This window comes from Uranotaenia lowii, unplaced genomic scaffold, assembly GCF_029784155.1.
Source record: "Uranotaenia lowii strain MFRU-FL unplaced genomic scaffold, ASM2978415v1 HiC_scaffold_34, whole genome shotgun sequence".
Lineage (NCBI taxonomy): Eukaryota > Metazoa > Arthropoda > Insecta > Diptera > Culicidae > Uranotaenia > Uranotaenia lowii.
The window spans coordinates 49,895-64,803 of NW_026598245.1; the positions used below are offsets into that span (position 1 = coordinate 49,895).

The 14,909-nt window shown below is 33.5% G+C and overlaps 1 protein-coding gene across 2 annotated transcripts in view; it reads right to left on the minus strand.

The window, feature by feature from the left end:
• Positions 1-14,909, minus strand: part of LOC129759950 (uncharacterized) — an 81,826-nt gene that overhangs the window by 48,251 nt on the left and 18,666 nt on the right. The window contains exons 2-3 of one of the 2 annotated variants that reach the window (XM_055757532.1): positions 2,578-2,893; positions 2,194-2,469 (exon numbers count right to left, since the gene is read on the minus strand). In XM_055757532.1, coding sequence (XP_055613507.1) covers positions 2,253-2,469; positions 2,578-2,855 — 495 coding nt within the window. In that variant the 5' untranslated portion in view covers positions 2,856-2,893 and the 3' untranslated portion in view covers positions 2,194-2,252. The remainder of the gene's footprint in view (positions 1-2,193; positions 2,470-2,577; positions 2,894-14,909) is intronic. The other variant, XM_055757533.1, reaches the window with a different exon arrangement.

Genomic DNA, 14,909 nt, shown 5'->3' on the forward strand with positions numbered 1-14,909 from the left:
TGAAAATTATTTAAAAATTTTTAGAGGTATCGTTTAAATCAATTTCAGAAAAAAAAAATCAAAAGCAACCATTTTAAAACGAGTACTGCAGCTGGAGATGATTTCATCTTATATAGTGAAACTTGATCTTTAAATTTGTTTTTGAAGATCTGAATTTTTACTTTTTTTTGTGAGTTTCGTGGGTTATTTAATAATGTTGAAAAGTATGTTCTGTTGGTATGGATTTCCCACCCTCTTTTAAAATGGGAAGGGCTCATGAACTGTTATGCAAACATTGTTAGTATCTAAATAAATTTAAATTTCTCATTTTGCTCCATTTGTTAAAAAAGTTTTCGAGTTATAAAAAAAAATAAAAAAAAACTTGTCTCCTTTCCTGTACTCCGCCCTGAAAAAAAGGCGGAGTCCAAAATTATTTGTACTCAAACAATCTCTCTTACATAATATGGTCCCTTTTGATTGATAAGTGCTCGAATTATACAAAACAAGCTGTATTGATGCCCCAATTCCTCCTTTCCTCTTCCCATCCACCACCCTTGAAGAAGGTAGGTATTTTTAATAATCAGACCCATTTTTTCGTACCCTGAAACCGTTTCATATAAAAGTTGGTTCCATTGGTGTATAAGATCTTAAACGAAACAACAAAATTATATGGAATCCCCTCTTTCCATCCCCTCTCCTTCCCACAAGAAGGAAGAGTTTCTAACAATCAAATACCTTTCCATGCCAAATTTGGCTTCATTCGCTTGATAAATTCTCAAGTTACGCCAGAAAAATTGTATGTACTCATTAGAAGAAGAATGGTATCTCAAATAACAATTCCACGTGCCCTAATCCTTTTCCATGTGAAATTTGATTCCATTTCTTAGTAAAGTTCTTGAGTTGTGTAAAAAGTTGTATAGGAGCCTTCTTCCTCCCTTCTTATCTTCCCAAGGAAGAAGAGAGGGGTCTAAAATCATCATATGAATATATCTTGGTGTTCCATTTGCTTGAATAGTTTTCAAGTTATGTAAGAAATTGTACAGGAGCCCCTATCTCTCCACTGGAAGGGTAAAGAAATGCCAACGTTTCAGTGAAAGATTTATCAAACCCTAATACCATTCCATGCCAATTTTGGTTCCGTTTGTTCGATTTGTTCTTCAGTTAAACACATATTGTACGAAAGCCTCCCATCCACTCTTCCATTTCCCCATTGCAATGAGGAAGAGTTTTCAAATAATCATAAAAAACACATTTATCGTACCCACATATTCTCACATGCCAAATTTGATAACATTTGCTCGATAAGTTCTCCAGTTATGCAAAAAAAAATGTAAGGAAGCTCCTCTTCTCTCTTTTTTATATCTCCACTAGAAGGAGGAAGAGGTGCCAAATATTCATTGATCATTTCTCGTACTCAAATACTACATTTGGTTTCACATGTTTACATAACTCAAGAAGTGATCTTGCAAATGGTACCAAAATTGGCATGGAAAGGTATTTGGGCACGAGAAATATTTCTATAATTATTAGGGGCACTTTCCCCCATTCCAGTAGAGAGATAGGAAGGAGAGAAGCGGCCTCTCTTACAATTTTCTACAATTTTCTACAATTTTCTACAAAAATAATCAAGTGAATTGAACCAAATTTGGTTCAATTCGCTTGATTATTTTTGAGATATGTAGAAAATTGTAAGAGAGGCCGCTTCTCTCCTTCCTATCTCCCTACTGGAATGGGGGAAAGTGCCTTAATAACTTTCCACGCCAAACTTGATACCATTTACGAGATCGCTACTTGAGTTATGCAAACATTTGTCTATTGTTTAGGGGGCCCCCTCCCCTCTTCCTGTGTGAGGGAAGGGTCTCAAACCATAATAGAAACCTTTCTCGGCCTCTAATCCTGACAAATTAGATGCGGGTCATTTTCAAAATTTCAGATTTTGTATTGTAGACCCTAGAAAGTCAATCGGCTAATTTTGACAAATTTCGAAAAAGGTTTTTTTTTTCTCGCTGTGCACATGTGACATAGAATGGCCCATAAACAATGTTTCGGCATGTTAAGAGTTTAATTAGCCCAGTATCAAAAAGCCTCCTTTTTAAAAATCTCTGAAAAAATTGTTCCATCAATGCAATTTTTTGTCCTACATCGATGCTTGAAAGCTCACAGCGTAAAATTCGAAACTTAAACTTCACCCTTCCTCTTAAAATGAGCAAGTACCTTTTAGTACCGGTTAGCAACCGGAACCGGATCCCCAGCCCAGAAGCTTGGGACCAAGCCTACCAAGCCCGTGTTTTGTTCTGCACAATCAGCCAATTTGCAAAGGAAGCAAGCTCGTCATGGATGACATCCTCATCATCCGTTTCCCAGCGGCGGCGACGGCACAGAAAAGGCCCATAAAATGGCACCACATTTAAAAGATAGCATCTTTCTCGGGTCCAGGAAACTTCATTGTCGAAAACATCTCTATTCTCTCTCCTACCGGCTTTGGTATGGCTAGAAAAAGGATATACCCTAGCGAAAAATCACATAAAACCATTTTTCTCACACACCACATGGCCTAGCTTGGTAAGGTTTCAAGCAAAACACTCGGTCGGTACTTACATAATATAGTAATAGCTATCCCGGTCGGCCGCTTTGTGCTGCTTCATGGCCCGGTTCTGGTGCGTGGCCATGTCCGTCGAAAAGTCCCCACTGATGGACCGTTGCCGTTCGCTTCCTGATCCCAGCAGCCCATCGAGACCCCCGGATCCGGCTGACCCATGATGGGAACTGCCGCCGGTTGGCCCACTGCTCGAGCCGTTTCCAGTCCCGGGGCAGCTTCCCGACTTGGATGAGGCCAGCGTTGTTACTTGGCCGAAAAGGTTGCGCAAATTATCCATGGTAAATGGTTTTCTGGGAACCAGTCGGGTGTGTACTCCTGTGGATGGGAGAAGGAAAAAAAGTGAAAAAAAATGGTTAAGAAAAATGATTTGTCACCGACTAAATGATACATGGAGCGGCTAATAGAGGGGATGGTTAGTGTTCTGAAATCAATTCCCATCTTTCCTTCTAATCAGGACATCATACGGATGATTAATTGTGTTAGTACGTAGCTAGTATATGTATGTTCAAAATTAAATTCTTATTGGATGATGCAAAACATCAAATCCTTCTTAACCTTGGTTGAAGAAATGCGAGCAGATTTATGCAAACGGATTTTAACATGACAGTTCTGCTTAATTTTTTTTATTGGAATTAGGAAGTTATTTTTATATCCCAGCAAACATTATTATTCTTTCAAAAATTGACCTTCACACCAATCACACTATCATTAGAAACTAACACAAACACATACAGGATCTCAATGAAACTTGATGTTTCCTCGAAGAGATTCCTTTTTCTTAACTCTAAGCGTACATCTTTCGAGGATATGATGGTATTCCGTGACCGGGAATCGATCTCATGCACGCTGGCTTAGAAGACTACCCTTCTACCCCACGGGCTGCGGCAAATCATCTGACAAAATTTCAAGTTTCTGCACCGATTTTTAAGTAGGTTGGTAAAGGGTGTCCCACTTAGGATTGTTCGACTCTCAGGAAAAAGTCGATCTCCTAGAATCGAACCACCTAAAAAATCTGAGCTGGAGGGTCGATCATTGATAGATCGATCTTTTTCAATTTTAAAAATGGACGTTTCAATGCACCCAATCTCATTGTATCGAAATCTGCGGACAAAAATTCCACAAAAAATATCTAATTTTAAGTAGGGTAGAGGCCCCTAAGACAACAGCTTAAGGAAGCTGTTTTCATTATTTAAATAGAATTGCCTTCTATGTTGATTTAAAACTGATGTTTAGTAATTAAACTATATTTTCAATTCTGTTTTATGAAACTGTGTAGGAAATAGATCAATTCATTACGTACTTTTGAGTCAATTTATGATTTATTTTCCTCATTCAAGTTCCTTAATTGTCGTACCAGGTTCCTAATTCCGTCGTACAAGGAGACCGAAATTGTCTCAATTTATTCAACCCTCTTCAGAAACACATTTAAAATTTTGCGGTTGCGGTTCATGCAATTTGCATTAGCTTACATCGAACGGATCAACCGCGCAGGATAACAGCAGAAGTTCTTTCTAGTAACCAGTCGCAATAAGCCATGAAACTAGGATAGCTTTATTGTAAGCAGGTCTACCATCGCTTGGGTAATGCATCTGCAGGCAGCAAAATATTATACCTTCTATTCAATTCTACCGAAATTGTCTCAAACTTTTCCTCCCTCATGAGGGATAGATTTGAAATTTTGCGGTTGCGGTTCATGCAAATGCTATTATTTACTTCGCACGGATCAACCGCACAGGATAACTGCAAAGTTCGAATGAGATCTAAGTCGCAATAAAATGGTCTTGCCAAGAAATCTCAAGGTAGCGTTACTGTATCTAGGAACCATTGCTTGGGTAAGGCAATTGCAGGCAGCACAATATTAGACCTTACAAATTGAATCCACCCTGCAAATGTATTTTCTACCAACACACTCTCCAACGGACAGGGCTGCCATGATCCAGGATTTGTCTGTAAAATAAGATTTCATAACATTCATACAGACACTTAATACAAATTACAATGCACAAATTTACATAGATATGGATAGTATTTAAAGAACATCAGCTTTTTAATAGCACTATATGTTTTTCTACGTAATGAGACTGAATAGTAAGACATTTGAGGAGAGGCGGAATCACATTTGCGTTTTGTCAACATTTGTATTCTTATCCATGTGGGAACCCTGGCGAAGGATATCGAAACCGAAACAAAGCAACGCCACGTTGATGCGTGTAATGCGCATTAGACTGGTTCAGCTCATCTATTCGAGTTTTTTTAAGAGCGAATAAGTTTTTGCAAAAATGTTTGTGATTCAACTAAAGTTAATCTTTTCGACTTTTTCATTCAAACTGTAATACTCCAAAAATTACAAAACATCTTTTGTTGAAAATCCACTGAGAATTTATAAAAAATGAAGCAAACATGAGTCAAGTTTTAAAAGTTATGTGGTAGGAATCAGCATATAAAAGGGGTTCAATTTTGTTGAATTTTGACGACTTTATTTACGAAAAATCATATCTACCGTTTTTTTTTCTATCCAAACTTGCATCGAGATCCAAACCAGAGACTCGTGAACTCTTATTTCAAAGTTTAAATTATTCATTCATCTAAATTCTCTTGTCTTTTTGACCTTCAACGGTAGTTTTTTTGCATCGTTTTTCCATGCATCGCAAAGAAATCGAGGTTTTCGGTCCAGGAATTGATTTTTTTTCCTCGAGTAGTTATTAAATACTATTTAGAGAATCTCTGAAAACTGGAGAAGTTTTAGTTTTATTTATCAAGGATCTCTCAGTGATCATTCTGTAGAGCAAAGCGTTTGGTCGTATGTGAGATATTGCAATGAAAGAAGTTCAAAAAGTCTAATTTTCATATAGTTGATATATCTCATGTTTCAAATACTTGAGAAAGGTTTAGTGTCATCAGATAATAAAACCAAAAATATACAAATCTAAAAATCTCGCGTGAGCTTTCATTACATCGTATGAAACAAAATGTAAACAAAGAGTTTTATTACGAAAAATTACAAAAACTGACACAAACTAGTCGCAACTTCTTTCTATTTAGAATATTTGTAGCCTGGACAACATATTCTTTATGTCAGATACAAATTTTTAAGTTGTTTTGATAACTTTTGCAGCAGTTTTCTGTGAATTCTTGAGATTTTTCATACGACGTAATGAAAGCTCACGCGAGAAATATAAAATTTTGAAGAAACAATGTCATTGGAGTTGAACGTTAGAAATATGTAAAGTTGGAGATATTCTTGCGTGCACTCAAACGTCTATTAAATAATGCACGGAACTGTTAGTAAATAATTTGTAAAACACAAACCACTTAGCTAAAAAGCCAACAATTCTTTGTTCATTCAAAACCATACATTATAAGCAATGCTGAATACATTTAAGTCATTTATTAATTTAAATAGAGATTTTGCACTTATCTCCCAGCGCATCAAGTTTCTAGCTTCAAAATATACAAAATTACTTTATTGTATTGTGATTACTTAGAAATCAATTATGTTCATTCTCTATGAGTCCAACTGTGGTCAGCTAAAAATAGTAAAAATGGACCGGTCTAATTCCAATTCTTGCAAAACGGTTTCCTATTCCTGTCGCAAAATTACGACGAATTATGGGGGCCGAGCGATTCGATTTCAATCGAAATTGACAAATTTATATAGTTCAGATTAGTTTGAAATCATTTTTCTAATTTTATTTCAGCACTTTTCTGTTGAATTTGATGATTTTGATTGTTATATGCATTGACATTAAGCGTTAAAACAAAGAAACATGTTGGGGGGATCACTAAGTTCGTCTTTCAATATGGCGGAGTGCGCTAATAATTAATTTCACTTCGCGATTTCAAAATCAAATATCTCAAAAAATAGTTTCAAAAGTGACAAACTTGTGATAGAAAATAAATTCACAGGCGTAAGTTTATCATGTGAAGTAGCCAATTAAAGTGGAAAGTGATTTTTCGGCTCTAAAACATGCATTGATGAATTAAGACGAATCAGAGGGATACGACGGAGGTGGGTACACCTACCCTACCAATGACTAGATTAAGGGTGGGGTTTCGTAATTCAAATTTAGCTAGAAGTAAAAAGAATTCCAAAAATATACCATTAAAAAGGAAATTTATTTCTTTAACCATTTTCTTACTCATGACCATCACACAAACTAGAAAAAATAATAAACTTTACTGATACGATTCAAAATAAATCAGATTCACAGTTTCAAATCAATGCTATTTCCGGTAAGTTATTAATAAAAAATTCAAAATAATGATTCTTTTTCTGAACTGGATATATTAAGAGAATATTTTCGAAATACAGAAGACGAGTGTGAATTAAAATTTCAAATTAGAGTTTAAAGCCTAGAGCATACGAATCGTATTTATTTATTTATTTATTTATTTATTTATTTCGCCAAACATGTAGGCTACATATATATTCTTAAAACTAGTAGTACAATCTTAATATGACTAATCAGTGCAAATAAATAGAATACATCAAATATACCATCAGATTTTTAAAAAAAAGTTAAATCCGAATTTTTAAATAAAGTTCAGATCAGGTCGATAATTAACATATTGCAAGATTAATTTGAATACTTATTGCATGGCCGTAGGAACGGTGGGAGGGGGGGGCTAAATCCCCCCCCCCCCTTTTGAGGATCCAAAACGGCAAGCGAGGTATTCTATTCTACTCTCAAAATTTTAAGTTCAGAACCAAATTATGATAATAGAGTAAGGCCAATCAAGAGTAACAATCTAGACTAAAAACTTATGCCAAAACCTCAAAAACTCATCTCAAGTCCAAATTCTGCTAAACTTTTTCAAAATTTTCTTACTTGTTCATCGAAATTCAGGTCTGAATATTAAATTTTGAATCAAATTAAATCCATTTTGAAGGTTCTGATTCCATAACTCCCAAAACAAAAATTGTATTCCTTTTCTCGTATTTCCGACTCTGTAGTTGATATTCAGTTCAAATAAAAATAAGAAATTAGAATTTAAAAGTTTTTTCGAAATCTTGATTCACATTTGGTGAATTCCATATCAAATTTGAATCATGTTTTTCGAGATCATCGAGATCGAGTTCTCAGACCTATTCTTATACAAAATTCTAAAATTTAAAGCTTCGAAATGGCAATCCAAAATTTAAAAGTCAGATTCAGATCTTTGTAAATTCATATTTTAATTCAAATTCACAATAAAGATTAACAAAAAATAATTTGAACAGTGAATTAAGATTACATCTGAACTACAGAATTTAATTAACAGATTCATGAATGAGGGCTCTAAAACTTGGCTCATAAAATTCTGATCTGGAATAAGATTCGGAAATCGTAATCTTTGTACATTTCAGAAATCGTAATCTTTGTAAATTTCAGAAATCGTTTGGAAATTTGGCTACAGATTCAAAGCGTAATTTTTTAATTCAGGTTCAGAATACAGATTCAAAATTGAAAAAAAGATCAGGCATGTTCAGGAATTTAAGAGATCACCATTTTAACACATTGCGGACCAAATACAAGATATCTCGTTTTTTCGCTTGCCAACAGTGTGCTTTACTTCGAAGTATTTATAACTCGAATGGACTGAATTTAAGTGTTAATCTTTATTCAACAAAATTAAACACAACATTTGCGGTAACTTTTTAAGCTAAATTTGTAAAATTTTATCCAGAAGAGATATAGAATGCCGAATTTCGGTGTTTCTCGTCATATATTTTTTCGGTCCTTTATGTGTTAAGATTTCTTGTCAATTCAATTACCAGATTTCAATTTTTTAAACAAAATTAGTTTGTGACACAATTCAGCTGAAAATCACAAATAAAAAGTAGAATTCAAGTCTTCTTCATCTAAAAAATCTGCACAAAATTCTATATTTTCTCAATGTATTGGTTAACAAGCGAACAAGCGAAAAACAAGAGATATTTCGAATTTGGTCCGCAAGGTATTAATATTGCAGTTTTTTTAAAGCCATATTTTATATTAAAACCATTCATTTGGTTCAAGTTTGCATCAAGGTTGCCGAAAAAAATTCTGTGTTTTTGAGAAAAAAAAATCTGACTTTCTATGATTTTACCCAAAAATTCTGTGATGGTTTTCTGTGATGCTATTTTCTTTAAGTTCATTGGAAGTTCATAATAATTAAATGAGGTCATTTCAACAATTTAGTTAGGAAAAATCAATTAACATTACCAACTTTATCATACTTTTCAAACTAAATTTCAGGAAGAAATCTAAATTTTATATCGGCCAAAAAAATTAAAATTTTTGAAATCTATTCAAAATTCAAAAATTCTGTGAAAAATATTTCAAAATTCTGTTTTCTGTGACACAGATTCTGTGACGAAAATTTGCTCAAAATTCTGTGAAATTACAAATTTTTCTGTGATTTCGGCAACCTTGGTTTGCATCGAGAAATTTGCTCCGAAAATCGGATAATTTTTAATTGCACTTTTTTTTCATTAAAGGTTCAAATTTATTGAATTTGCAAAATAGTTTGAAAGATTATGCTTGTTTGATTCGAGTCAAGAATAAATTTTTTTTAAAGAAATGGAAGACTCACCTAGAAAAAGCTTATTTTATGCCTAAATCAACTATGTTTGATCTACCAAACTCTTAAAAAAATTCAAAGATTTTTATTTTAACCATCGATGACAACGAATTTAGCTCACCTTTTGGGTTAAGGACCAATTTTCTAAAGTTACGATTTAATTACGAAAAATTTCAATGTTTAAGTACTTAAAAATTGATATTCATATAGTTTCAAACAAAGTTTGTTTTAAATTTTTTGTACTCGTGCATTGTTGACCAAAACATCATAGGTAAAAAATCAGTCACCAAACCCCCCCCCCCCCCCCCATGAGTCGGTTATTCCTACGGCCCTGACTTATTGTATAGATTATATAAATAGATCAATAATGTGGTAGATGTCGATAGATATGCCCAAACTTTGCTTAGAGATATGCATACATTAAGAAATCGGTAGTACATAGGGGAAAGGTTTCCTAAATGGGCCTATCGGGTTAAATGACCCTATGGCTGTTTGATGAAATGGCTGACTAGACAGCTTATCTGACCAATGCATTTGAGGGTGATACGCTTAGAACATAAGGCAAGAAAGAATTTTATGAATTTACAAACTCGAAAAAATTTAAAAAATCATACAAGGTTTTGATACATTTTGATGTAATATTCCGACTTTTAAAAATTATACATAAAGAAGCTTAAAACAAAAACTAGTATGGTTTTTGTTTCTTACTGAAATGAACTTTTGAAATTAAACATATTTCAGCTTTTGTGGAGGTTAAATAATGATTATATAGTGGAATAATAGAGTGTTTGTGTATGCCCCCATCATGTTTGTAAAATGCCCCCATCCTAAAATAACAGGTTAAATAGAATAAATAAATGATTTTTATCATTGAACCTTCAAATATAAGCTCTGAATAACATCTTAAGAGAAAATTGAATATCTAAAAACAGATTTGATAAAGTTTTTCTCATGGATGAACTGCCTCCATAGTATGGCAACCCTAACTTTTGTTTTATTCCATAAAATTATAATATACATAGATTTTTATAAAACTTCAGCTTTGTCGTACGGAAATTATTACTTTCTAGCAGTTTCAATGAAATTATACAGAAATATTGCCCAAAAACTGAAATTTTGTTCAAAACACAAATAGGCGCATTTAGCCCGCACGGTTTGAGGTTCGACATTTTAGACAACACTTACAATAAGATCATTTTCTTGGAAACAGAAGAAAATTTTAACATGAAAATTACTCCAATGTATAGAAAACAGATGCCTGCACACGTTCATATAGTTTTTGTACACATATTCGATGTGATATTTCGTTAAATCAGTGTTCTGCTTAATAGTTGCATATAGCCCGCTCCTCCCCTAATGAATGGTTATCATAACTCGTTAACAAATTTACGGAATTATCTTTCAATCTAAAATTTCATGATTAAGCTTTATGGATTACCATAGCGCTGAATTATCTGTTATTTTTACTGATTCACATTACTAAATACTTATAGGTTTTTTTTTTTTTTGTTTCGATTATAGTCGTTTTACCATCTTTATGGCATTCGCGACTTTATCAACGTTGCAGTTGGCGGATCGTTATTGAAAAACTATCCGGTACAACTGCGTTCGATGTTTACTCTTGGGCTCGAACTCGCGGACATCGGCTCAGGAGACAACAGACTTGCCAACTGAGCTATATCACAAGCCCTAAATACTGATAGAGATTTAATTAACTACCACGGGAAAATAATGGTATGTCATTTGAAGTTTTACTTGAAAATTAGTTTTGGATTAACTATTCGCTTTTTAAATGAGTCATGAAAACTGGAGGCAGGAAATCCAATCGAAACATAAAAATTTTAGGTGCATAGAAGCAAAACAAAATGCATCTTTTGAGTTCAAATAAAATAACAGGAGAGTTTGATATTACAATTAAGTTTTTATTTTATCATCATTACACTAGTCAAAAGTGTATCCCGATCGAATCTTTTCCCCATTCCACCAACCAATTTATTTGCTAGGATGCAGAGGTAATCTCAGTCTCAAAGCACAACATTATGCTTCATCCCTTTCTCCCTTTTCAAATCTATCATTTGAATACTAGGACGTGGCTGGCGCCGTTGTTGATGTTCAAAGAGAGAGCATCAGTTTTGGGCATTGTGAAGGTGTTGTCAATCTCAGACACCATACTTTTAACCATTGAACAAAATTGATGGCAATGTAGAACTTGTTCTACTGAGCCACGCCTGCGATCGTGGAATTCGAAACGTTTGTAATCTCAATCTTGAAACCAATCATGACTGATAAGATTAATTTTAATAATGAAATTTGATGATTTATTTCGGGTTCAATGATACCATGTGGATATGAGTAGTCAATCAAGCTAATCTAAGCTTAATTTCAGATCAGGTCGATAATTAACCATGGTTAAAAAATGTCAAGCATAAATCATTTATTTTAGACCATATTAAATATCATTTCTTTTCTTAATTTTCAATTGAAGGGCTTATTGAAAAATTACTTTTTTTCATCAATTTAAAATAATAATTTAATCAGGATTTAAATGTGAATTTCCGATAAGGAAAAAACATCCATTTATAAGCACGCATAGACGATGATTGAATAGAATTTGATAAAAAATAAAAAATAAAATGTATTTCAAGAATGTCAGAGATCAAAGTCAGAGATGAAGTTATTTTTTATATTAAAATTCTTCCAGTTATCGGAATGAAAGGCTTAAAAAGTTAGATTTTTTATAAATTGCGTTATACCATTGAAATATTGGGTCGGGAAATATTTAAAGGTTTAAACTAGGTTCTTCTTATTGAAATCTAGATTTATGGGCTTTCAAGAAAATATTTACAGAGCACTAAAATTCAGGATCGAAAACCGAAGGCAAACTTTTTCAAAATATTTCTAAAAATATTTTCATTAGTTTGACTTTAAATTACCATCAATTTATTTGAAAATAATAAAAAAATGTTAATTCAATTTATCGACCTTATCGGTAAAAGTTATGTTATGTTGCTTTAGTGAAAGCATTTCAAGATCATATAAATGATTTTTTTTCTGACATTACTGAAGAAAGTTTCAAAAAAAAATCATATAATAAATTCGTTGCAGTCTACAGAATTTCAATTTAGTAAATATTTCTTTAAAAGTTATTTCTATATTTTCTATCCCATTTCTATGAAATAATAGATATTAATATCATTTCATAGAAATGGGTAAAGTAAATAAGAAGAAATCTTTGTATAACATTTTTTGTAGATGTCAAAATTTCTTGGGGTCGTGAAGAAAATTGAAAAAAAAACCTTTTTTTTTAATTTTTTAATGTTTTTAAGTTTTGTCAGAAAGTGCAGAATTTTCTAAAACAACTTTAATATATTTTCAAAAGTTTCAGGGAACCAAAAGCACTTAATTTCTTTGCAGCTCAGATTAATATGAATTTTGTAGCCATGTGTAATTTATTTCAACCCTTTTGAATGTGAAGTTGAAGAACCAGAAACACACACAAAAATGGAGTATGCCTGCTTATGCTCATGCTTATGATACATACATACTAGGCCGGGCCCACTGTGCAGTATTGGACACAGAGACAACTGGAACACAGGGAAGAAGAAACGTGGACAACAGTACCATACGTTTTCATGGCTACTTATAACTAAGATTTAAATGTTGGAAGCACATATGCTAATTTTTTTTTGTGCTTTGGATGGAAATTATGTTTTTCTGCACAGAAATCTAAAACTACAATATTTCCTTCCAAATTTCCTTAATTTTCTCCTTTCACATTTATTATTTTTAAATTACGATTTTAGTATTTTATTATCGTGAATAGTAATAGTAATTTAGAGTGTTGGATTTCGACGCACTATCATTTCTGGTCATTGACCTTGGATATAGCTCCTTTAAAGGAATTTCTCGCTCTTGAAAGGAAACATTAGAAGAACAATAAAAACATATTTAGTGTTCCCAAATTCCCTTCCCCCAGGAAAACTTATAAAAAGAACAAAGAAAACATTAGAAGAAAACAAAACCTTTCGAGTTCTGTTAATAACTCGAATGGTTTTATTGACTTACAATTGGGTGCGATACTACAATCCCTGAACACCAAAAAAATCAAAACACGTATGTACATCTGTGTATCGCTTTTCCACAGGGCGAATTTGTTGATATAAGTACCGGAAAATCGCGTTTATCGTGCGCCCTTTTCAAAAATCGATTATGTTCTCCCATGGTTTGAGGTTAGGGCTGAGGCCTCATGCTTAGGTGGTGTTCGTGTAGAACTGTCAATATATCCTAATTGTGATTTAGTCATTTAGTGATTGAGTTATTTAGTGATTTAGAACTAAAAACTGACGGAGGCGAGTCAATTTTCTAACCTATTTGTTTAGACTTGATTTAAACACCATTCGGGATCAACTTATTTCACGTTATTACAGTATATTCATTTCTTTAACTGAAAATTTTAATTGGAAACAATCTCCATGAGGGGGAGGGAGGTTAAACTTTTTTCCAGTCTTTGGCGAAGTTTCATATAGAATCTGTAGGCTTCACATGTTGTGGCCCAAAAATTTCTTGAGAACAATCTGTCGGTATCATCTCTTTTGGTACGATCTGGACTTAGTTGGATTTGTACTAAGCCATTGTGTCTTTTGAGTAATGAACTGATGCCAAATCCGGTCAAACAGTACTGAATGATTATGCTTGTAGATCATGGGAAGCAGACGTCAGTTCAGGCACTCTCGGACGTACACAGCAAAAAATATTTCCTGTTAAGTTTCGCAAATGTCCTATAACAAAAATGAGCAAAACATTACGTGACATTAAATTTTTAGTGTACAACTTTTTTACAGGACATTTGCTGTAATAATAAATGAATCTTCGTTAACTTTTAAGGAAAACAATTTAAAATTACAGATTTTGTTAATTACAGGTTGATTTATTTTAAAGGTTGCAGTTTCAGTGACACGTAATAGTCAAATAAATTTTCTGTGTAAAAACAAGAAGCATCTTCGGTTTCTTTTGCTTCTTATATGTTTTTATACACAATCTTACCTTGGCACGATGGACGGAGCTACGAGGGCTACTGGCGTAAGCAATCATGACATTTCAGTTCAAAGTTTTGTCCACAGGATCCGGTCTTTGACCAGATTGTGTTCTGCTCACGAAGTTGATTTTCTCTCCATACTTCCGAATCGCATTTTGGGTCCCCGCAAAGCTTACTTCTTCCATTTTCTCATATTGACTCAGCTAAATTTTGGGGATAGTACACCATTTGTTTTCGATATTTTGGCTCTTTTCCGAGAACGGGATTCTCATTTTCACTAATTATATTTTTAAAGGAGTTAAACTGCCAGGGTAATTCTTACCTACGGGATCACGAAATTTATGAAAACTCACGATACACAGAGTTTTGAGTTGAATACAGTTCAACTCAGCAGAAATCAGTAGTTTAAACGTCAACCGGAATAAGGTGGGTTGTATCAAAACCGTGCCTAGACATAATGAGATACCCTAAGCCTACTTAAATAAATTTAAAAGGAAATCTACCAACACAGGACTATCCATTGAACCTTTGTTTAAGCAAAACGACAGTTAGGTTTATACATTGAACCTAAATCTGTTATATGTATAAGCGCCGACCGCCAAGCATGGGCTAGAGGATGGCATTCAAGTCTTCTAAACCAGCGGTCATGAGATCGGTTTTAACATTTGTTAGATGCTAGCCATCATATCCTTCAAAGATGTATGCCTAAGTGTTATGTTAATTGGATATTTTCAAAGAAACATGAAGTTTCAC